General features: G+C 53.0%; 2 protein-coding genes across 6 annotated transcripts in view; both read left to right on the forward strand.

Annotated features, from left to right (window-relative positions):
* The window catches only part of CD7 (CD7 molecule), a 203,626-nt gene that overhangs the window by 101,668 nt on the left and 79,259 nt on the right, over positions 1 to 22,699 (forward strand). The window lies entirely within an intron of this gene.
* Positions 1 to 22,699, forward strand: part of SEPTIN9 (septin 9) — a 143,599-nt gene that overhangs the window by 60,642 nt on the left and 60,258 nt on the right. Inside the window, exon 1 of one of the 5 annotated variants that reach the window (XM_068209335.1) lies at positions 4,522 to 4,555. The exons of 3 other annotated variants lie outside the window; for them this stretch is intronic. In XM_068209335.1, coding sequence (XP_068065436.1) covers positions 4,531 to 4,555 — 25 coding nt within the window. In that variant the 5' untranslated portion in view covers positions 4,522 to 4,530. Of the gene's footprint in view, positions 1 to 4,521; positions 4,556 to 9,080; positions 9,376 to 22,699 lie in introns of those variants that run through there. One more of the 5 variants, XM_068209337.1, reaches the window with a different exon arrangement.

Consider the following 22,699-nt stretch of genomic DNA (forward strand, 5'->3'; position numbering starts at 1 on the left):
TGCCTCCTGTGTTTGGGGTCGATCCCTTGCACCCACAGCTCAGGGTTGTTTCTTTAGTGGTGCCCAGCACAGCCTGGCTCCATCCATCACTGGATACTGCTGGGGTTATCCTGGGATCTGGTTAGTGAGAATTAACCTTGGAAGTGTCTGGGATTATCCTGGGATCTGGTTAGTGGGGGTTACCTCGGGTGTGTCTGGGGTTATCCTGGGATCTGGTTAGTGAGAATTAACCTTGGAAGTATCTGGGATTATCCTGGGATCTGGTTAGTGGAATTTACCTTGGGTGTGTCTGGGATTATCCTGGGATCTGGTTAATGGGAGTTATCCTGGATGTGTCTGGGGTTATCCTGGGATCTGGCTAGTGGGGGATACCTCGGGTGTGTCTGGGATTATCCTGGGATCTGGTTAGTGAGAATTACCCTTGGAAGTGTCTGGGATTATCCTGGGATCTGGTTAGTGGAATTTACCTTGGGTGTGTCTGGGATAATCCTGGGATCTGGTTAATGGGAGTTATCCTGGATGTGTCTGGGGTTATCCTGGGATCTGGTTAGTGGGGGTTACCTCGGGTGTGTCTGGGAATATCCTGGGATCTGGTTAATGAGAATTAACCGTGGATATGTCTGGGATTATCCTGGGATCTGGTTAGTGGGAGTTATCCTGGATGTGTCTGGGGTTATCCTGGGATCTGGCTAATGGGAGTTGCCTTGGGTGTGTTGTGTGCGAGTCTGAGAGGGCTGTGACAGACTTTTCATGAGGGTGGTTTAATGAGGTGTAACAGCCAAGGCAGAGCCTGCCCGTGCTGAGGGCAGCTGCTCCCCAGGGTGCTTCATCTCTTTCCCATTTGCACTCCCTGAGCTGAGCAGTTTAACACCACCAATCCTGCCTAACGCTGTGTGCCCATGTCAGACTTGCCAGGCTCTCCCAAGCAGCAGTGGTGGAACTGAGGACGTTTCCCCTGGCCAGGCATCCATTCCCATCTGCATGGAGACACCCCATGGACTTTGACAGCAATTCCTGTCCTCTTGTGCACCTTTCCCATCCCTGTGTGGTGGAGCTGGAGCAAAGGGAAGCCACCAGTGGTGCTTGGTGCTGTGTGGATGCTGACGATCACACCTCAGCATCCCCACTGGTGCTTTCACTGCTGTCTGCCAAAACCTTTAAAAGGAAAGGAAAATTGTGCTCATTCTTCCTCTCCTTCCTCTCCCCCTGCCCTTGTGTCCTCCTCCTGCTGTGCAGTGAGCTCCCACACTGTGTCCATGCTGCCCAGAGGAAGCTGAGTGGGTGTGGGGCTGCAGCTCCATCTGGGAATTGTTCTTATCAAACTGCTTTATGTCAAAAAAAGAATAATAATAATAATAAAACCTTTGATGGTAAGCAGGGAGATCAGGGGGTACAGCTGCTCCTGAGGCCTGATCTGCAGCTTGTGAGGCTTTACAGGGAGTTTTAGGGTCTTTATGCTGCAGCAGATATTGCTGTGTGCCTGGAGTATCTCGGAGGAGCGAGGGGAAACAACCGGGGGCTGGCGCAGGGAGCAGGAGCTGCTGGAAATGGCTCTCTGAGAAGCAGGGAGAAGCTTAAGAAAAGCAAGTTCCCCGCCATGAGGCTGGTATATTTATGACTGGAAAGTTTTGGGTTGAAAAGGTCGTGAGCAGGCGGCTCAGGGAGCAGCAGGGGCCGCAAGAGGCGATTCCCCAGCTTACGCCCTGCCCTGCAGGGGGATTGGGAGGGTCCCACGGGGGTCTGGGGGCCACGTGTGATGGGAGAGGGATGGGGAGTGCTGGAGGGGTGAAGGACAGTGCCCAAGGCAGCTGGGATGTGTGGGGTTTGTGCCCGTGGGGCTGCGGAGGGGCTGGGCTGTGCCCGCCTCCTCCCCTTGGATGGAGTTTCCAGCTCTGCCTCGGACACCACGTGAAAATGAGACATGCACATCTGGAAGTGGAGTGCACGCTTGTAGCACTGCCAGTTTATTTATTCCTGCAAATTCTCCCTAATTAGGGGCTGCTGGGAAGTTGACACTGCTGGAAATGGCCTCTTTCCAAGGGGTTCAGTGTTCTGACTAACCCTCACCTTCTCTTCCCCTCCTGTAACTAGCAGTGAAAAGGTGTTCTCTACCTCTAGGCCCAGGCACTGCAGTTCCTTCTGGAGTCAACCACGCAGGAAGGTTTTCCAAAGGAAACGTGCTGAGCCCTGTGTGTTGTTAAACTCATTAAGGATGAGCAATAATGTTTCTGAAGACTCTTGTTTCTATTAAAACATCTGTGCTGTCACGAGACACTGAGTTCTGTGCCTGTTTGGCCTTAATGTTAAAAAGCAGTAATTTAAAATTATTTTTTTAAACAATTAAAGTAATTAAGTCAGTTTTCTGCTTAGATTCTAAATTGCACCTCCCAGGTGCTTAGAAAAGTCTGACCTGAAACTGAGAAGAACAAGAGCTTGAGACTGAGTTTGTTTTAACTGCCTGAGGTTCAGGCAGATGCAGTTCCTGATCCTCTTTCCATTTCCTTCCTCTGCAAGTGTGCCCTGCTGTTTAATCCACACCAGGGAGCTGTGCTTCCCTTCCCTCCCCTTTCCCCTCCCAGGCACGTGGGCTGCCATCCCACTCCAGCAGTGGCATGGGGACACCCCAGGAGCCCAGGGTGGCTGGGATGATGTGCCTGGCCCGGGCTCAGGGCAGCATTTCCCTTTCCAGGCTCTCAGCACGCACAATAGCCGGAATCACTACCTTGGCATGAAATGCCTCCAGCTGGGCCACGGCACTGCTGGGACTGCAGTGAGCTCAAGCTGTGCATGCAGATCTCCAGGTGAGGGGCTGGTTGGTTGCTCCTTGGAGGGGATGAGGCTCAGGGTCATGGCAGGGTGTTGGAGGGGCAGAGCTGTGCCCCCCAGCCCAGCCGTGTGCCCCTGGAGCCCAGCACAGGGGGTGCTGACCCACAGCACCCCTCCTGCAGGCAAGCAGTGGGATCAGATTCCTGCCTTGAATGCCACCTTAGCCCTGGGGTAGCTCTGGGTGACCCCATCAATCCCCAGGGAGGGGTTTGGGACCATCAAGGATGAGCACAGTGGGACCAGGACAGATCCAGCTCTGTTTCCAGGTTAGGAGCTCTGGGTGACCCCATCAATTCCCATGGTTTGGGACCATCAAGGATGAGCACAGAGGGACCAGGACAGATCCGTCTCTGTTTCCAGGTTAGGAGGGTGAGGGGAGGGCTGTTGGTGCTGCCCTTGCGCTGTTCAGTGGAACCACACATGCTGCATCCCTTGTTCTGAGAAGAACAAGCTGGCACCTCCTCTGTGTGCTGATTTAATGGGGTTAAAGCTGACAGGAAGGCAAGCCTTCATCTTTTTGATCATCTGCTGGGGGGGGGGGAGAAGAGGCTGTGGTTGTCTGAGCTTGTTCCTCACCCATCTCAGCTCCAGGCTGCCCCAGAACACCAAGTTTGCTGCATGCCCTGTTTGTACACTGAATATCTGAGAAGCTTCAGGGACCTTCTCCTTCCTCGTGTCTTCTTTAATTTTCTACAAGCAGAAACTTCTTTGGCCTTTTGCTCCCTGGATTTCACATCAGTCCCTTTACACCTTATCCCTTTAAAATCTTCTCAGTTCTGCTCTTATTGATCCGTTTGTGCCATAACCATATTTGGGGTTGGATTGGGGTTTTTTGTTCCCTTGGCAACGGTGATCTTTGACCACAGCAGCTCTTCCCTGCTGTGCATCTGTGGGTGATGCTTCTGACAGCCCCATCCCCTCTCCACCTTCCTGTGGGGTGTGAGTGATGCTGGGTAGCCAGGATGGCTCATGATAGAGCTCTAATGGTTTCTGCTTTGCTGCTAAAAGTCTCTAATTTAATATATTTTAGGAGTTACTCACTTTAATTTTGTGACATTGGTGGCTTGTGGTCATGCTGGGACCTACTGGGGCAGTGAGGTCCTTTGTGCTGAGGCTCTTTTCATGAACAAAAACTTTATTAAAAGCCCTTTAAGTGCTGCCCTTCTGCCATTCTTCCAGATTTTGTCTTTTTCCTGTTATCCAGTCTTCAAAGCTACCTGACCCTTTCTATGCTCGATGGTACTAAGGGATGAGATCCAGCAGCATTTTATTAAAAAAAAAAATCAGTTCATTATCCAGAAATCTCAAATTAGCAAACCTATTTTGAATTATTTTAGCTTTTCCCATGCTCTGGGTTTCCTTGCAGAGGAAGGGAAGTGTGACTAGCACTGAAGTGCGTCCGTGCTCCCTGTGTTTCCTACCCTTGGGAAGCAGGAAGGTCCTGGAGCCTCTTTTCGTGACAATTCCTGCGTAATCAGGGCAGGACTGACGCCGTCATCCCCGAAACCATGGGCGGAGGGGATGGCAACCGTGTCTGATTTTCCTTCCGGAGTCCCCTCGTCCCCAGGCAGTGACAACAGCACTTCCCAAGGAGTGGGGGCTCCCAGCACTGCTCCCTGCCACAGCGAGCTCTGCTCTGATGGCCTGCCAGCTCCCTGATGCTGAGTGACATCTGTTCCGTGCCTCAGTTTCCCCACCTGTCTTATGGAGATGACTGCGGCTCTTCCAGGTGGGTTTGGATGCAGAGATGGGTTTGGGGCAGAGGCAGGAACTCAGCAGCTGGAAGGAGCAGAGGGGAAGGTGGCGGCAACGACCTTTATTTTTGGCTTGGAGAGAAGAGCTGTGCCTGGCACTTCCTCCACCTTTGGGTGATATAAATCTGTCTCTCCCTGTGACCCTGCCTTGGTGCTGCCCAGGGGATGGCGCAGCCAGAGCTGCCCGGTGCTGAGCTGGAAGTGATGCCCTGAGCACACTGGGGTTGGTGTCTCACGCTGCAAGTGCCTCCACCCATCCCCTGCACCTTCCCAGAAAGGCTGGGGAGGAGCTTTCACCTGTGACCAGCAGCAAGGAAAGGTGTCTGGCCTCTCAAAGAAACATTGAGTGGTTAATAATAATAATAATAATAATAATAATAATAATATTATTTATCTGCTCCTACATAGTCATTTTGGTCTGTAAGCCTCAAAGCATTTGATGGAAGAGGCCATAATCAATAATGAGTTTTGTTTTCTAATTAACATTCGAGGAGGAAGGGGAAGATCCTGTGGGTCTTCACAGTTGTCTTCACAATTGCCCACTTTTGTGTAGGAGTTACTTTAAGGCTCAGGCAGCCACAATGACTCACGGCCCGGCCTAACCCAGCCTGATGCTCATGACTGCAGCAGATTGTGAGGCTGATAAGGGCTGCTGGGTTCAGAAAAACCTTGACTTGTGGGAGGAAGAAAATCTGCCTGAAAAACTGCATTCTTAGCAGCCTGCAAGGAAAGTGCAGAGTGCTGTTTGAAATGGGTTTGGATAGGAAAGTCCCTTTTCTGCCTTAGCCTGTTAAAGGATCTTCTAAAGCTGATACCCACCATCTCCTTGTTTGTTTGGGTTCTTTTCTCTTATGATTTTTTTTTCTCTTTGAAGTCTCATTTCTATGTCTGGTTGCTTTGTAGTCCCCCATACCTATGCCAGGACAGAAGCTGTGACCAGCACTGGCTGCTTCTGGAGGGGTTTGAGCTGAGGTCTGGAGAAGCCCTCAAGGCACATCCCTGCTACATGGCAGGAGAGCCCAGGGGTGAAGCACCCAGAGAAAAAAGCGTTAAAGTTTTTTGCATCTGCCAGCTCTTGTGGCATCAATCCATTTTTAGCTTGGTACCTGTAACTGAGTGATCAGCAGATTTTACAGACTGCCTTTCTGGGGTCAGGAAATCGCTTCTAGGCCAATAAAACAACTTTGCAGGAAGTTTCCTGCTCATCTGAAGAGCAGAGTGATGGTGAAGGAGAAAGGGCTGGGCTGTCAGTGGTGGCCTGGCATAGTAAGGAAACAAGAAATATTTCTACTGTAACATAACACAGCTAGGAAAATATTTACCTAAAATTCTCCTGCAGCCAGTGCTTTGGAGAGCAGGAATTTTATCTTGGGCAGCAGTTGTTGTGTAGAGGATCCCAAAGGTCTTATCAAAGCAGGAGCTTGAGGGGAGGCTCCTGGTACAGTAAAAACAGTGAGTGAGACCCTTGGTTGTGTGAGCAAGGGGAGGAGCAAGTGATAGAAGAGATGTGATCTGCTCTCTTCCCTTTGAAAAGGGAGTTCTTTGTCTTCTCAGATAAAAATTAAAATGTAATTACAAACACCTGTGATATGTCTGGAGAAAGGAACAGGGAGGCCGGATGAGTGACTGAAGAAAATCCCTGCCACAAGGACAGAAGCAGCAGAACCTGATTGCTTTATCAAAGACAGTGTAGGTGATGTGATCACTGTGGGAGATCTTTCATCAGGAGAAGTCTCAGGGTCCTCACTCTTATCAATCTACCTCGAAAAGGCAAAGCAGGGGCTGTGTCAAAACTGCATTTGGCTAAGCAGTACAACACACACTGGTGCGATGCTGACAGGGAGCCCCAAAAACCAATTCCAGGGGAGGAGGCAGGTTCTCCATCCCTCTGGGATGGGGGCTCAGCTTCCCAGGGTTGCCTGCCTTTCCAGAAGAAGGATTTGGCTAAACGTAAGCTTTTGGGTTGAGGATGCAGGTAGAAAACCAGATGAAATGGAGCTTGGTAATGTGCAGCTTGGTCAGGGGATGATTTTTCTGGGCTGATGCTCTTGTAAAGCTGACATGGCTCAATGAGATAAAAGGGTAAGAGAGTCCAAGAGAGAGAAGGATGGGCTTATCTCCCTGGAGGAAAGCTTGTTCCTCTTCTACTAGCAAGAGCTTGGGGTATGTGCTGTGAGGTGAGCTGTTTACATACCTAGCTGCCTTAAATATTTACTGTTAGAGCTCTGGATATTCTTGTTATTCTTCAGTTGCTGTAATTTTCCATCTTTCTCTCCCCCTCTCAGTGCCTTAGGTGCACATGGGTGCAATATGACCCAGATGGTTTTAATGAAAAGGAACTCCTACTTCTAGCCCGGATATTTTATTTCACACTTCTCGGGGCTCGCCTCTCAGCTGCTCGATTTGCTAAACTTTTATTAGATCCAGGATGATAACATTGCCTTTGCTTAGGAAACACAGAGTGACCCAGGGAGCTGGGACTGACCCAAACTGCCTCAACCTCTTCTGCTGAAGGGCTTTGAACTTCTTCACCAGCTCCACCAGACCAGCAGACATCATTGTGATGCTCCCACCACAGTCCTTCAAGAAGGTTTTGCGGTTTTTTCTAGTGGTTTACTTCTTCTTGCCTTCTGTTGACCTCAAAAAAAGGGTCCCCTTCACAGCATCACAACAATCCCTATGTGACCACAGTTCAGGGCGTACCACCAAACTCCAAGCAGGGGCTGTCACATTGAATCTTATGGGATTTGCAAGGGGGTAGACCCTGAACATCAAAAAAATGTGCTTGGTCCTCCCCCAGATTGCTTGTATTGCTCTTTTAAAATCTTCTTTACAATAAGGATTTTTAGGTTGTCTTGCTTCATTTTTTTCCCTGCTTTAAACCCATTCTACAACTTTGTAATGAGGGTGTAGTCAGGATGTTTAACAGATTTTATAAAAGGCTAATCCAGCTTCTGTTCTTCCAGCGAGCGAGTCATCCATGGTTTTTAACAAAGTGGGACTTGTTTCTCGCTCAGTAACAAAGTTAATTATTGACAGCTACATTTTTACCTGCTGGAAATGGATTGCTGATGTGACCTGCATAAGACTGCTTGGCAGGAGAAAAATAGACACTTTCTTTCAAAAATCAGTGCCAGTGACGGGGGTCAGCCCTCTGTGGTAGTGTGCAATGTGGCAGCTGCCACCACTGCCCAAGGTGGGGACAGCAGGGGCCTGGCACCTGGGTGCTGAGCTCAGTGTCACAGGAGCCACAGGCCCATGGCCATTCCTGTTCTCCTCCAAGCCACAGGGAGCAGCAGATGGTGTTCAGCCAGGATGGCACCAAGGAGCTTTACAGGCAGTGTATTGCGTGGAAGGTTTGCAGTTGTGACACAGAGAGGTGCAGAGCTGTCCCTCCCCTCACTGCTCTGGTGGTTTCTGACACCACGAGGAGAGCAAAAAATGAAAGAGCTGAGCACTGCTGGCTGCCAGAGGAGAGGAAACCCACTATATCTACCTTAAAATATCATACTTCTGTCGTAAAGGTGTTCTCAAGATTATTTAAACAGTTCTCATGTTTTCAAGTAACGCCTTTCCTTGGACAACATGGAAAACCTGGAGCTTGTTGAGTCTGGGAAACTGGTACTGTTGGTTTCATTTTCTGGTTCATGCACACTCTGGGGGAGTCTGTGGTGTTTGCAGACTTTAAATGTGTGAAATTAAAAGGGTGACGTCTGTGGTGAAGCTCACATTTTCTGCAGTAACTGTACTACTCTTTTACATCATTTTCCTTTATGGTTCACCCAAAGTGGACTAAAAGCCCAACCCATTCATTTTTCTTTTCCTGTTGATGTGCCTGGACACATTTCAGGGGGTATCATCACTTTCAAATGATGCTATTAAAACACAGGGCGGGGAGGATAAAAAGAGGGTCAAGAGGGCAGGATTCGAATCAACACCGGAAAGGGAGAAGCATCAGATAGCGAGATGCTCAACCTGAGAGGGTGTGAGAGGTGGGGAAGGGGCAGCAGTGTCACGGAAGGGGCTGGTGTCCATGCCAGAACAGACCTGGCGTTTTCCTCGCTGGCTCGGGCTGCAGTGGAGGGAGCTGTGGCAGCATCGAGTGCTGGGCTCAGCATCGGGGCAAGTTTTGCATCCCCCGCTGCTCCTGCAGCGATGATTTCCCAGAGCGGGCTGCCCTGATTCGGCAGCGGTGGGTTAGCACAGTGCTGGTTTGATTTTGAGGAATTACAAAACGGAGCGTGGCCGAGTTGTCCCTTTCCAAACAAGGGTAAACCGAGAAGTGAAAGGCTCATCAGTGCCGGAGAACAGCGGGGGAGCGACCCACCGGTGTGGGGCCGGTTCCGCCCTCCTTGGGGCAGCGCTGGTTCGTTCCCCAGGCTGCTCCCCGTCACCGGGGCTCCGAGCCGAGGGGCACAGCAGGGCGGGGGATGCGGGACGCGCCGGCTGCCGGCACATCCCGGGGTTGCCCCTCGCACCCCCCGCACCCATCGGGGCGGGGCGGGGGTCGCGGCCACCGCCCCGCAGAGGGGCCGGCGCGGCGGAGGGGGCGGCGTGACGGGCGTGGGGAGCAGCCAGTGCGCGGCGAGGGGCCGTGCCGGGCCGGGCCGCGCTGGGCCGGGCCGGGGGCATGGCTCGCTGCCCGGCGGGGCGGGGGGCGGCCGCAGCCGCTCGCCCTCCGCCATTCGCGCGGCCGCAGCGCGCACCGCGGAGCCGGGGGGCAGCGCCCCGCGCCCCGCCATGGCCGACCCGGCCGTCAGCGCCCACCTGGAGGGCATCATCTCCGACTTCGAAGGTGGGTGGCCCCGCGGGTGCAGCGCGGGGGGTGGAAGGGGCACCCACGGAGGGAGCCCGGGTGGGAGCAGCCGCTCTTGGGGCGCAGCCGGGCGGAGCCGCGGCCGCGGTGGAGCGGGTTGAGCTCGGCTCGGCTTCCCCCCGGCTCGGCTGCCGCAGTTTCCCCGCGCCGCTGGTCCCCCGGTGGTACCCGGGGGGTCCTGGCCGAGGCTGGGGTGGCACCCCGCGGGTAGGGAGGGCTGGAAGGAGCGGGATGCCCCAGGACGGCATCCCCAGGGCTGTCGGTGCCTTTTGTCCGGAGCGGCTGCGTCCGGTGATGTCTGTCAAGGCAGGGTCTTACGGGATGTTTCTCCTTTCCTGCCCTTCCCGAGTTGATTTATGTAGTTTCTTTTCAGCTGAAAAAACTCGCCTGACCAGACTGAAAGTCTGAAAAAAAAAAAGCCAGGCAGAGCCCCTTCTGTTGATTCCCAACTCTGGGGTGCAAACACAACCCTGGAGTAGCTGGGATGTGGATAACGACCCCAAGTTTCCCGAATCCCCGCAGCGGGAGCTGCCTGCCCTGGAGAGCTCTGCAGTTGTCCCGTGGCAGAGCTCCAGCGGCCCGCCGCGCTGACTGATGGAGGATCTGCGCGCAGGGGACCGGGATGGCTTCTCCGCCCTTCTTCTTGCCTGCTATTCTTGCCTTTTCCAGGCAAGAAGATAAGCTAGCGGGGAGCGTGCTGCTGCCAGATGGGTCTGGGAGTGAGAGACAGGCAGAAGAGGGCTGGGGGGGTTGTGCCTGAAGCAGGCGTTGAGAGATCGGCTCGAGGGAGCTCATCTTCTTCCCGAGCAGAGTTTTGGAAGAGCAGCTCCATCCCTACGCACTCGCGCGTCCTGGCAGCGACCCAAGCGGAGCTTTGTGCAGCGGTTTCTAGAAAAAAAAAAAAAAAAAAAAAAGAAAAAAAGAAAAAAAAAAAAAGACAAAAAACCCACAAGACATAGCGGAGATGTTGGGGCCGCGGTGAAAGCTTATCCAGGGGCTGCGTGTGCACCGCTATAGGCTGAGCCTCCACCGCCTCCTGGAGAACCCAGGCTGACCTTCGGGAAGCAGAGCTCTGCTGGTTTCCCTGCTGGGGAGCCGAGGAAGCTCAGAGCGCAGGGGTTCCTCTTCCAGGTCAGGCAGGAAACGGGTGGCAGAGCTGGGGTCTCTGCAGTCCTTGCCGTAGGCTTTAGACACGGCCACCTCCCCCGTTTCCAGCCCGTGGGCTTTCTCCAGCGCAGCTGGCAGTGGAGGGCATAGCGGGAGGCTCAGGGAAGTCACGTCCCTCGGGAAGATTGGGACTAACAAGTGTTGGGACACAGAGAGTGACCCCAATCCGCCACCCCTTTGGGTTCAAGGGCGCCTCTGTGACTGTCCTTGGGGGACGCCTGAGCTTCCCCACCGTAGGGCTGCGAGCTGATGTAATTACCGCTTCCCTCTCGCTGCCCCAATTGCAGTTAAATCTCTGAAGAAAGAGTAATTCCCTACTCGGATACGATGAAGGCTCTGCTGTGGGCCCCGGGGCTGCCTCTCTGGGCTGTGTGTGGCACCGAGCAGCTCCGTCCTGCCTTTATTTTCTGTCTATGGAGCACTGTCTGTGCAGAGGCAGAGGCTGGGGAGAGCTCCCTGTATCTGAAGCCAAAAGGTCTGGCCTTGCCCTTGAGCAGGGATCTGGGCTACTGTTTCACAATTTAATTAGCTCTCAGCGTTGCACAGCAGCTTCCCAAAAAGCAGGCAATTAATCTGCAGCCCGTAGGGCAGGAGATGCAGTGTTCCCGTCTGCTGGGTGGGTTCCTCAACCCCACGCAGCCCCTGGCCAAGCAGGAAAGATCTGCCAAAAATACCATGGAGCAGAAAGACCAGACCATCCAGAGCTCTCTTTGTTCCCTCCAGTCACACACTGCCTGCCCTCCCCAGTCACCCTGGCTGTTCCTGCCTGTTTTCCTCACAGCATCCGTGCCAGTTCTCCTCCCAGCATCCCTGCCTGGTTTCTTGTTCCTGCTGTGTTGCAGCAGGCAGGGAGCTGCAGCCTTGGCTGTGGAGCTGCCGGCCTCCCTGAAGCCCGAGGAGGATGCAAGGGCCCCTGGGGACAGGGAAGCAGCACCAGGTACTTGATTCCAGTTTAGTTTCCAGGTCAAAGCAACATTTGAGAGGAAAACAGAGCACAGCAGAGTGTGTTCTTCCTCGTGCCCGATGCTGTGATGGGGATGCTCACAGTGCACATCTTGCACTGGCCAGCAGGTCCTGCAGGAGGGCACTAGAAAAGTCCACGGGCTTCTGCCCCAGGATAACTGTGGATGTGCCATTCCTGGAAGTGTTCAAGGTCAGGTCGGATGGGACTATGAGCAGCCTTGTTTAGTGGAAGGTGTTCTCTGCCCATGGCAGTGGGGTTGGAAATAAATGATTTGTAAGGTGTCTCCCAACCAAACCCATTCTATGATTCGAATCCCCCTTATCTGACTGAGAAAAGCTTCCCTGTCTCTAATGGGGCAGAGCATCATTAGGTCTGTGGTTTGCCAGGATTTACAGAGCATAATAGCTCTGCCCCTGGGTTTATAGATTCTGGCAGGTTTTCAGGAGGGTGGCTGGTTCAGCTGTGGTTGCAGCAGTGCTTCCCAAGCTCACCTCTGCCTCACAGGGGGCTGTGGGTCCCTTAGCTCCCTGGGGGCTCAGGCACAAACCCTGAGCTGCAGGGAGGGGAGGCTGCAGTGCTAAATCAACCTGGTGAGGTGCCTGTGCAGTGTGGTAACAATCCCTGCACCCCAGAGCTCCCTGATGCAGCCAGGCTGGGTGATGTGGGAGTGCTGGTGTCCACGGTGCCCCACTGAGCAGGGGGTGATGCTCCTGCTCAAGCTTGGTTAGTTGTGATGCTGCACAGAGATAATCGCGCAGCGTGGAACTCCTCTTCCTGCCTGAGGTGTGGAGCTCTGTGCACTCAGTTTCTGCTGCCTGGTAGTGAGACAGGAGAGATCTGCTCCAGTCCCTCATCCCGGGGGGATGTGGCTGCTGCTGAGCAGAGTCCTGGGGTAACTGAGGTGTGTTTTTACTGGCAGTTACTGGTGGAGAGCACTGATGCCAAGCACTGCTTGTCTTTGCCAGTGCTGTCAGTCAGCACCAGATTTGTTTCCCTGTAATTTTGAAACACAAATTGTCACAGTGGGTGTAAACTGTGCCTGCTGGAAATGCTGAGCAGGGCTATGAGTGTGTGGAGAGGCAGGAGGGTTCCCAGGGGTTCTGTGTGGTGTCTGGGGGTACAGCTTGGTGGGAGCACAGGCTGGCATCTGTGCTCTGGCAGAAACCATGAGACAGCATTTGTTGATGGCTCCTAATCCCTGATTTTCTCATTGCTCAGAGCCCAGCTCCCTCGGGGAGCGTGTGCTGGCTGTGGGGAGCCTTGGCAGTGCTGTGGAGCTGGGTGGGGAGGCTCCAGCCCTGCCAGGACATGACACTGCTGATCAGAAGATTTCTCTGGTTATTTTATTTATTTACTCTTCCTTACTATTGCACACTTTTCAGACACTTCTCTTGCCACCCAGTACAGGGTATTTTTAGTATCTCACCAGCAGACTTTGTCCCAGTGAGGTACAAACTCATGCTAAGTTATGTCCCAGTGCCACCAAAAAACCATCACCCAGCTTGTTTTCATGAGGGCACTGCATTATAAATAGGCTTTTCTACGTGCTCAAAACTCACAGACTCATCCTTAAAACTTCCTTGAGCAAATGCCCGGGATGTCTGTGGGACACGTGGCCGTGCTGCATCCCTGGGCTGTGCAGGGCCAGCGTTCCTGCAGCCCTGGGGAGCAGCTGCAGCCGCGTGCTGCGCATGCTGGGACTCACCCCGGGCTAATATTAGCAGGAACGTGCCAGCGTGGGTGATGTGCCTTGAATTCAGCAGGGTGGAAAGCCCTGGAGATGGGACGTGCCTTGTTTTAGTGTGAGGGTCCCACTCAGGTCCAAGGTGTGTCCTCTAAGCCAGCCCAAGGGTTTGCAGGATGAGCTCCAGCCTGGCTCGCGGGCTGGGAGCTGAGCATGTGACTAACGGTCCCTTGTGTGCCAGGGCTCAATGCCTGGAAAAGGAAACGCAAAAAGATCTTTCCGATTTACATCTTGGATCATCCCAGCCCTGGGAGTGAAGCAAAGCTCCTCAATTGTTGGGTTTCCTGGGCTGTCCACAAAAAGTCTCACTCCTGCTGGAGCTCTTCATGGCACAGCCAGAGCTGCTCACTGATGCAGCTGGTGCTCCAGGACAGCAAAGTCACCTCTGATATACCCTCAAAGCCGGGCTTTACAGCCACTTCAGTGGTTTCTCTCTTATTCCACATCTATCTTTCTCTACCTGAGACAAAAGGATGGGCTGGACGGGCGTTTTCTGCCAAATCCTCCTGTGGTGGGAGAGGAAGGAGCCAGAGGAAGGTGCCTGTGGGAAGGGAAGTTTTGTGTCTTCCCCTGCAGAAGTTGTATCTTCCCCTGCAGAACTGGCCTTCGAGCCACAAAGTCAAAAACCTGCACCTGCCTGGTCACAGCAGTGGGTACCTGCTGTTGTGGGCTGGGTTTTTCCCTGTGTAAATCTATTTCTTTGGGAATAAAAAGGTTGTGAGGCAGTGGGAAAGGGAAGAACAGGTGATCTCTCTGTCCATGTGAACTGGGCTCTGCGGATGCCTCTGGCTCTGGTGGGCTGTAGGATCGTGCAGAGGTTGTTGTTTACAGTCCTGTCGTGCAGGGTGGGCTGGGCTGTGTGTCCTTGGGGCCGGGCACCGAGCAGTGTCCCTGGCTCTGCGACAGCAGGGAGGGCTCCCAGGGCTGGCACAGGTGAGCTCCTGTGGGACCAGCCCTGGGCAAGGTGAGCACAGACTGTGCTAGCCATAAAGAGACCTTGCAGAGGAGCCTGGGTGGGAAGGGACAGGGAGGGGATGGCTCTTTGCACCAGAGCCAGGGCAGCTGCTTTGGTTTTGCAAGCACAGTGCTGGTGCCTGGAGGTGAGTCAGGGCCTGGAGCACCGTGCTGGCTCTTCCCAGTCCCTGGGGTCTTGGTAGCACCTTTCCCTCAGTAAGTGACTCAGCTGAAATGCTGCACTCTTTGCTCATTGCCCCTTGATGACTGGGGCAGTGGAGTGAGTAGGAAGCACCTCTGGGACACGTTCGGTCAGGTCTGATAGCTCTGAGTGACCATGGCTCTGGCTCTTGGCCCCAGCAAACCTGGGGCTGAATTACTGCCAGGCATTAACCTGGCACCTCTGGGTGCCCCATGGCCTCACAGGGTGCTGGTTTAATTTCTGGTTTGCTGCCCTTCCTTGCAGGGAGCTGCTCAGCCCTTTTTGCAGGAGCCAGGACAGCAGCCACAAAAACCTGGATGGGGACGTGTCATAAATCCAAAGACAATAAAGGAGACTTCAAAGACCATAATCACTACAGATATTCACATTTCTGACTTTGATATTTAAGGCAGCGTCTTTCTGCAAGAATATCATGTGGGCTTTTTCCCTCTCCCAGCCTCCCTATCCCCTCCTGCTGCAGTGGGCTCTGGCACCTCTTTGGTCTTTAGCAACAAGCCAAGTGACCCTAAATCTTGGTTAATCTTGTTTGAAGCCTGTAAAATGAGTCAGTGGGTCTGAGTTCAGTTCCTGGTGGGGCTGTGCCTGGTTGGTGGGGATCAGGGTCCATCAGGGGAGCTCTTTTTGGGCTGTCATGCCCTTCTCAGGGATGGGGTTGTGTCCTGGCCACCTCTCATTTCACACCTGCAGGGTATTGCTTGGTCCTGGCACCCCTCTGGTGGCACCAGCAGTTTGTACCCAGCTGCTGTGCTGGTGCCATCGTGGGGAGAGCCCTCCTGGGTGCAGGGGACCCCTCCTCACTTCCTTCTCTGCCACAAACAGTGCAGGCAAGGAGTAGCCCTTGGGCAAGAAGGGGTTTGTTGCTGGCTCCAGCTCGTTCTGAACAGCTCTCATCTCCTTCTGCCTGTGACTCAGGCTTTTCCCCTGATTGCTTTTGTGAGGCTCTGGATGCAGCTCAGCCCTTGGCTCTCCTGGGGACACCTCCAGAGCAGTGGAGTGTCCATTCAAGGTGGCCCTTGGTTGGTTTGTGTGCCAAAAGTGGAGATGCCATGGGTGGTGTGTGACTCCTGTGGATTGCAGGGCAGGGGACATGGTGACATCAGTCTGTGCCACTATCCTCCTGGCAGTAGAGGTGGCAGTTTGGGACACAAGCATCACAAAACTGTGCAGCCCCTTGCTAGGGTGAGGTGGGTGCTCTGCAGCCTCTCCCAGCCCTGGGGGTCGTGGTGAGAGCAGCGCCACTGGTCACTACACTGCTTTGGGAGACAGGGAGTGTGGTGAGGACTGGGGTTGGGACTCAGACTTTCTTTCCTCTTGGCCAATGGAAGTAAAAAAGCAGGGAAATGTGCAAAGGATGGATTTGATTTTATTTTTCAAAGCACGTTTCCTAGGGAGGAGGAGAGCTCTGCTCTCTGCCAGCCCTCAGGACATTTGGACAACAGCTCTGCAGTGCTGGGTGTCCCCTCCAAGAGAGTCGTCAGAGCTGGCTGCAGGGACAGCAGCAATCAGCAGGCAGGAGTGGGCAGCACTGCGGGGGTGAATGGCTCCTGGGTCCCTCCTTTGCCCCTTTGCCCAATTTCCCCTTTTTCTGTAGCTTTTTAACCAGCATGTTGCAGCACCACCCATCAAAGCATCTTCCCAAATGGAGACTTCACTGATTTAATCACCCAGTCCCTGGTTACCCACCTGAGTCACTCTCCATGTCCCTTGCATGGGCACTGGGATTCATGCCACCTGGGGATGGCATCTGTGGCACCAGCACGGGGCAGGCTGGGCTCTGCAAGACCATCTGCATCATACTTTTGTCTCTGGGTAATCATTTTGAAGCGTTTTAGAAATATTAGTGAACCAAACCAAATCTACAGCCCCATGGGAGGCACAGAAAGGATTTATTTCTCTCCTTCCTCCTCCCCCCATGTGAAAGGAAACTGGAGCACAGAGCAGAGACAGGAGCTGGAGTGAGCCCGTGGCAGAGCCAGTAATGCAATCTGCTGGGCTGGATACCCTGTGTTTTATGTAATTTTCTGTACAAGTATGAAATGAATATAAGGGATGTAAAATATCCTGGTCTGATCTGGAAGCATTTTGCTGCGAGTTAATGGTTATATAAACCCAAGTGTAATAGAGAATCAAGCTAAAATCTTTTGAGAACTGCATTATAGGGACTGGAAAGCTGGGATTTTGTATTAATCTGAGTGTGTTTTTTTTTTTTTTTTTCTATTCTTAGTCCTGACTTTGCTTTTGCATGTTAATTTCTGGGAAAGGAGCAGTTTGCTGCCTCAGCCTCAGGCTGTTTTATACCTTGCTGTGAGTGAGAGAAATGCTGCTTTGATTGATGTCAGAGCCCTGAACTTGCATTTATCCCCAACTTTCCCCAAGAACTCACCTCTCGGTACCGTTTACACCACTGAGGAAGGCCCTGCATGGGGACAGCACGTTGCCAGCCTTTTCTTGTACATGTGATGCATGTCAGACCAGGCAGTCTGCTGCAACTTCCTTTGAGCGCTGTCTGTGAAATCAGAGAAAGGATTTATTTGGGCATAAACTGTTCATAACCTGACCCAGGATAGCGTGAGAGTCAGGGTACCACAGCAGAGTGTCACTAGATGTATCTAGAGATATATTTAGATAGATATAGATATATTTTATATATGTAGTGCAGCAAGGTTGGTTCATTGGTAAAGGAAAGGTGTGAGGCCTCCTGGCACAAGCACAGGGAGGGGCCCCAGCCACCCTTACTTCTCTTCTTTCTTTGGTTAGATCACCAGGAGCTTTGGGAAAGGTGCTTTTAAAATTTCCTGCCTTGGTTTCTGTGGGTGTAAGAGGGGATCTGAGTTTCTCAGGCTGTTTTGAAGCTGTGTGTACTCACACAATCCTGCCAGCTTGTGCAGCATCGCTTGCTGCCTGCACTGCCAGGGATTTTCTGTCTCAGACGCACGATTTTGACCCCACTGAGGGGCTCAGGGGAGCTGGGAGCACCTTGTTGTTGAGGATGGGGTAGAGATCTCCTGCTGTGGCCCTGCAGCAGGGGTGCAGCTCCCTTCCCTTTCTGTGGGACCTGTAGGTTTAATACACAGTGGAAATACCCTATAGGTACATGCAGAACACCCTACTTGCCCCCATAACTGAGCCTTCAGTGCACCCACCTCTGCTGTGCGTGGTGGCAGCTCTTCAGTGGCATCACTCAGGGGAGGTTTGGATAAGCCAGACCCAGGTGGCCCCATGGGCAAACACTCTTTGCTCTCAGCCTGGGCCAGAAAAGCACCAGGAGCAGCCTGCTGCCTGCGACAGCGCTCTGGGAAGTTTTAGGGCCGTGAGCAGCGCATGCTGTGTTGGGTTTCCAAGGGTTCCTTGAAAGATGAGAGCTGCAGCCTCCCCCTCTCCTGCCTGGGAACAGGAGGTGACCATCTGGTAGCGGTTTAGAGCGAGCCCTGGCTCTCAAACGGTGCCATTGTGTGCTGGGAAATAACGGGGCGCCGCCTGCCCCGGCCCCATAAGGCTCCAATGTGTCCAAAAACCCAAGGAAAGCTCTCTGTGCTTAAGCAAGCAAGCAAATGTAACCCCTGGGTTACAGAGACCTCGTGAGGGGCACAGGATGTTTAATGGGAAGCAGTTGGGGGCTGGGGCTGTGACAGAGCTGGAGGCTCCGGCTGGGAAGCAGGTCCCGGAGGAGCCAACATCCCTTGCTGTTTATTTTGGTCTCCTCCTGCGCTCTGTGCATAGATGTTTCCTTGTATAAAGCCTCCCCTGGCCTGTTGGTGGGATATTCCGGTTAAAAAGGGAAGAGAGGAGGAGCAGATGTTGCAGATGTTCCCTGGCTGACCCCCCTGGGGTGCCTGGGCCCAGGCTGCAGAGCGGGGTGAGCTGTGGTGGCAGCGTGCTGTGTGCTCCAGGGCTTCCAGCTGGGAGATGTGTGTTGGTGTGTGTTACCTTGTTTTTTTGAGAGTTTTAAAGTTCTTCAAGTTTTCTATATCTTTTGATGCTTGTGTATTTCTACTGAATTTATTCACACTGTTTACATAAACAATAATTCTTTTGCATTCTTCTTTTTAAGTGGAGAGAATTGATGGACTGTTGGTTTGACCAGTGTGGTTGGAGAGAGGGCAATTTCACCCTCCAATCCACTGTCACTTGTGCTATTCTATATATAGTGGAGTCAGAAAATAAAATCCTCTCTTTGGGTTCTTTTCTTTCCCCTTTTACATGTAGCATCCATGTGTGAGTTATTTCATGTCGTAGTGTGACAGGTGTGTGTGCTGGTGTGTGTGCTTTTTCCTTTTCATGAACAGGACAGAACTGCTGGGGTATGTTCCTTGAGCTTTACTGCAGCATCAGCCTCATTGCATGGTTGGGACAATAGGAAGATGGCAAAGCCAGCAGCAGCCAAAGATGTCTTTGTTACACAGCATCTTAAAAACTTTCTGGCCAATAACATATTGCTAAAGCTTACAGACAGTTGTTCTAACCAATTACACATAAAAGTACACACACACTTCACACAATGTTTACTTGTATGCTTTCTATTAACAATACTCAATGCTTCATTATTAGGCTTAAAACCTTCTACTATCCCGCTAAACATATCTTTCTCCAATCTTAAGGTCTGCCTTAAGCTAAGACTTAAACTATTGTTTCATGTCCTTACTTACTATACTATTGTAACGTTTTCTACCTTCAGACTTCACAACTGCAGCTAATTCTGAGTTTCTCTACTCTTTCTAAGACCTACCTTTCCAACTTTCTGAAAATCTTCTTACCTTTACTGTTTCCCACGTTGTGGAATCCCTGGGCAGGAGCCAGATCCCTTCATGGCATCTGGGCCCCCTTGGCTTGCCTGGGACTCCTGAGGAGGGCCTCTCCTTCTGCATGTGGGAGCCCCCAGTGCCACTCACTTGTGACATCTCTGCAAGACTCTGGGCTGCTGCATGAGCTGCTGGGATTTGAACCAGACCTCTGACCTCTCTCCCCAGTTTAGAGGGTCCCTAAAGAGCAGCTTTAACTGCTGGTGGGTGACCAGGAGGACACAGTGGCCTCACTGCGCAGCCATCCCCAGAACTGCTGCATAAAATAGAAAGTGAAATCAATGTTTTCTCCTTTTCATCCCCTGTGCCTGCCTGGGGAACATTTGAGCAGGGTGAAGGCCCACCATTCTTGTCCCCAGGTGCCTGTGTAGCGTGGAGCAGGTTTGGGTTTTCAGAAGGGCACGTCCTTGTGCACAGCCAGCAGAGCCACCTCGGAGAGCCCTGCCTCCCTCATCCAACAGGAGGATTAGCAGTGGTGGTTTTGAAGCCAGCCATGCGGAGCTGGGTGGTGCTGAGCAAAGCTCCATGACCTCGAGGGCTTTGCAAAGGTCTGGTCCCCAAAGGGACATGGCAGTGAGCAGCTCCCAGCCCAGACACGATGGTGCTGGGCTGTTGCAGAGGTTGCATCTGATAGGAAACACTTGGAAATCTCATTTTAGGGGATTTTGGGCTTTCCCTGCCCAAAAGTGGCTGCCTTCAGCAGTGGTGGATTGAGCCAGAGGTATCTGAATGGGTGTGGAGCTGGCTGGAAGAAGGACGTGCCAAAGGCAGTGCAGGTTCAGCCCCAGTGCACCTCCAGAGGAAGAAGGAAGGGTGGTGCTCAACACCTCCACCGCTTTCCCTGCCCAGCTGCCTCCAACGCCAGCCAGACGATGGATGGATGCTGCTGGTGGGGCTGGGGAAGCCCTGCTTGTGCCCAAAACCCCCTGGAAAATACGACAGTGGGGACAACCCTGCAGTGTGGCTAGCCCAGGCCCTGCTGAGGGCAGGGACACCTTGTTTGGGGCTCTCGGGGATATGAGGGGACTTGGAGCCCTTGGGGACATAGAGAATTAGCCACAACTGCCCATGTGGGACCCTGGCACGGCGGGTGGGAGTGGGGTGTGAGGCCCTGGAGCCCTGCCTTGCCTTCAGCTGCTGTTTTTGTGAGGAGTACAGACACTTCCCTGCAGGAAGCTGGGAGGAGGAGCAGAGGCTGTTTACTTTCCTTTCCTGGCTTTGGGCAGGACACACTATTTATAAGCTTTTTCTCTTTTTTTTGAGAGCTGTTGTGCTTCCTGAGGTCCTTCTCTCTTCTCATGCAAGGAGGAGAGAGGCAGTGCTGAGCAGGGAGCTCCAGCCATGCGTGGTCCCTCTGAGGGCCAGCATTGCTGAAGGTGACACTCCTGAGGATCATTGTGTTCATGGCAGAGGGGCTCTGTCTCAGAGGTGGAAACACAAACCCTTGTGGTCACAGTCCTTCTCCTCTCTCCTGCCTGGGATGCCTGACCTTCTCCAGACCACGCTGAATTCAGGGCCATGGCCAAATGGGCCAGCAGGACAAGCTGGGAACTGAAATCCCTGGGAAGCCATGAGATGGTCACCCCATCCTGCAGAGAGGGTAGAGAAAGCTCCTGGACTGTCCTGGACTGACCCTGCTGGGGAGGGAATGCCACTGGCACCTGAGGCTCCTCATGATTTTGCTGTCAGAAACTGTGCTGAGCTATTTCTGCCCCTCTTTGGGGGAAAGGTTCCTTGCCCAGCCCCTCAGTGCCACCTTCCTGCCCGCTGGCACTGCAGCCCAAGGGAGGATTTATCTGGAGGGCTTGGTTGTCCTGAGACTGTAATCGTGGTTCTGCAGCTCTGCCTGGGGCTTTTTGAACCCCTTTGTGTCTGGGCTTTGACCTTTTTCTCTTTTCTGCAACAGGGCCCAGAAGGACCTGGAAAAAAGCCATTTTTGGTTGTTGTAATTCAGTCCAGCCCTTTGATAAGGACAGGGGCTGGCTGTGCTCCAGAAAGACCGCACGGGTGGCATTGGGCAGGTTTACCCTGGGCTTGGGGCACTTTGTGGGGTTTCAAGTCAAAAGAAAGGGGCCATGTAGGTCAGCATTGCAATCGGGTTACTCACCATTTCTTTGGGAAGGGGCAGCAGGGCTCGGAGGAGTGGAGATGATGGATGTGGCTCATGTGAGGAACCCTTGGAGGTCAGCAGGGCTGTTTGCATCCAAAGCTCATTAGCAGGTCAGAAAGAAATCCCCAAACCACTTGGTGCTGAGGGATCTCCAGGGCAACGTTCATTAAGGAATGAGTCGTCAGCATTTCCTTTGCTGCCGGGTTCCTTGAGAGCGTTTACCCTGTTCCTCAAGACACATCTCTCAGGAGGTTAGAGAGCTGCTTGTTCAAGGGAAGAGGTGGAGACTGAGCTGGCTGGAGGAGTGACAGGCAGGTTTGAAGAGCCTGATGTGGACAGAAGTGTGATTCCATCCCTCAGGGAGCTGCCAGTGCTGTGTCCTCTGCTGCTCTTGCCCACCCAGCTTTGCTCAAGGCCAGGCAAGGGCTCCCTGTCGGGTCGTCCCTTCCGCTCTCTTTGTTTCCAGCAAAATGCAAGCTGGGCTTGGCTGCTGCATTGTTTTAAACGTGGGGGTTTTGGGAAAAAAAAAAAACAGCTAAAATGTTAGTTTCTGGATAAAGTATGTGATGGAGAAGGGAAACTGTAGAAAGTCTGTGATGGAGGGTCAGAGCTCCAGCTTGGGGTTGGAGACCTGAGAGTTTGAACACATTGAAAGAGCTTTCCAGTGTGGGCCTTTATTTGAATTAGTTATTCTGGGATGCTGAGAGCTGTGACTTGGACACAGACCTGCAGTACATGAGCTGTGCCAAGTGCAGACTGCAGGGCAGGGACTGCTGCAGGGAGCTGTCACTCCTGTCAGCAGGTGATGGCATGGCTGAGAGAGAGCTCCATGGAAGTCAGAAAGCAGATAAATCTGAGAAAAAGCATTTTTAGTTTTCTTTATTGCCTCCCTCCTTTCTTCTACCAATGTCTGAACATTTCTGAGATGCAAGACAGACCATTTTGTCACCAGGTGCCCTTCGTGGGACCCTTCCTGGGTTTGCAGGGGGGGTGAGTGTTGTGCTTTGGTGCTTTCCTCTCCCCACGGCCTCAGAGCAGCCGTGGTGCTGTTCCCATCAGGCTGACTTTGGGGCTGGATCTCTCTGTGCATCCCTCCCTGCCCACACCAGCTGGGACCCCACCCTTGGGAGCCCATCCCAGGCTCCTGTTGCTTCCCAGCAGTTCCCATGCTGGGGTCTGAACCACAGCTGGGGGGAATGGGTGTGTGTCCATTCATGTCTGTCTGTCCCTGAGCACGGAGGGGCTTCTGCCAGGTCACCACTACAGAACATCCTGGGGAGGCTCCTGCTCTCAGGCTCCTCAGTGCCCAGCCAGGCTGGTTTTGCAGCCTGGGCTTCATACA

The sequence above is a fragment of the Anomalospiza imberbis genome, chromosome 19 (assembly GCF_031753505.1).
Source record: "Anomalospiza imberbis isolate Cuckoo-Finch-1a 21T00152 chromosome 19, ASM3175350v1, whole genome shotgun sequence".
NCBI classification, from domain to species: Eukaryota; Metazoa; Chordata; class Aves; order Passeriformes; family Viduidae; genus Anomalospiza; species Anomalospiza imberbis.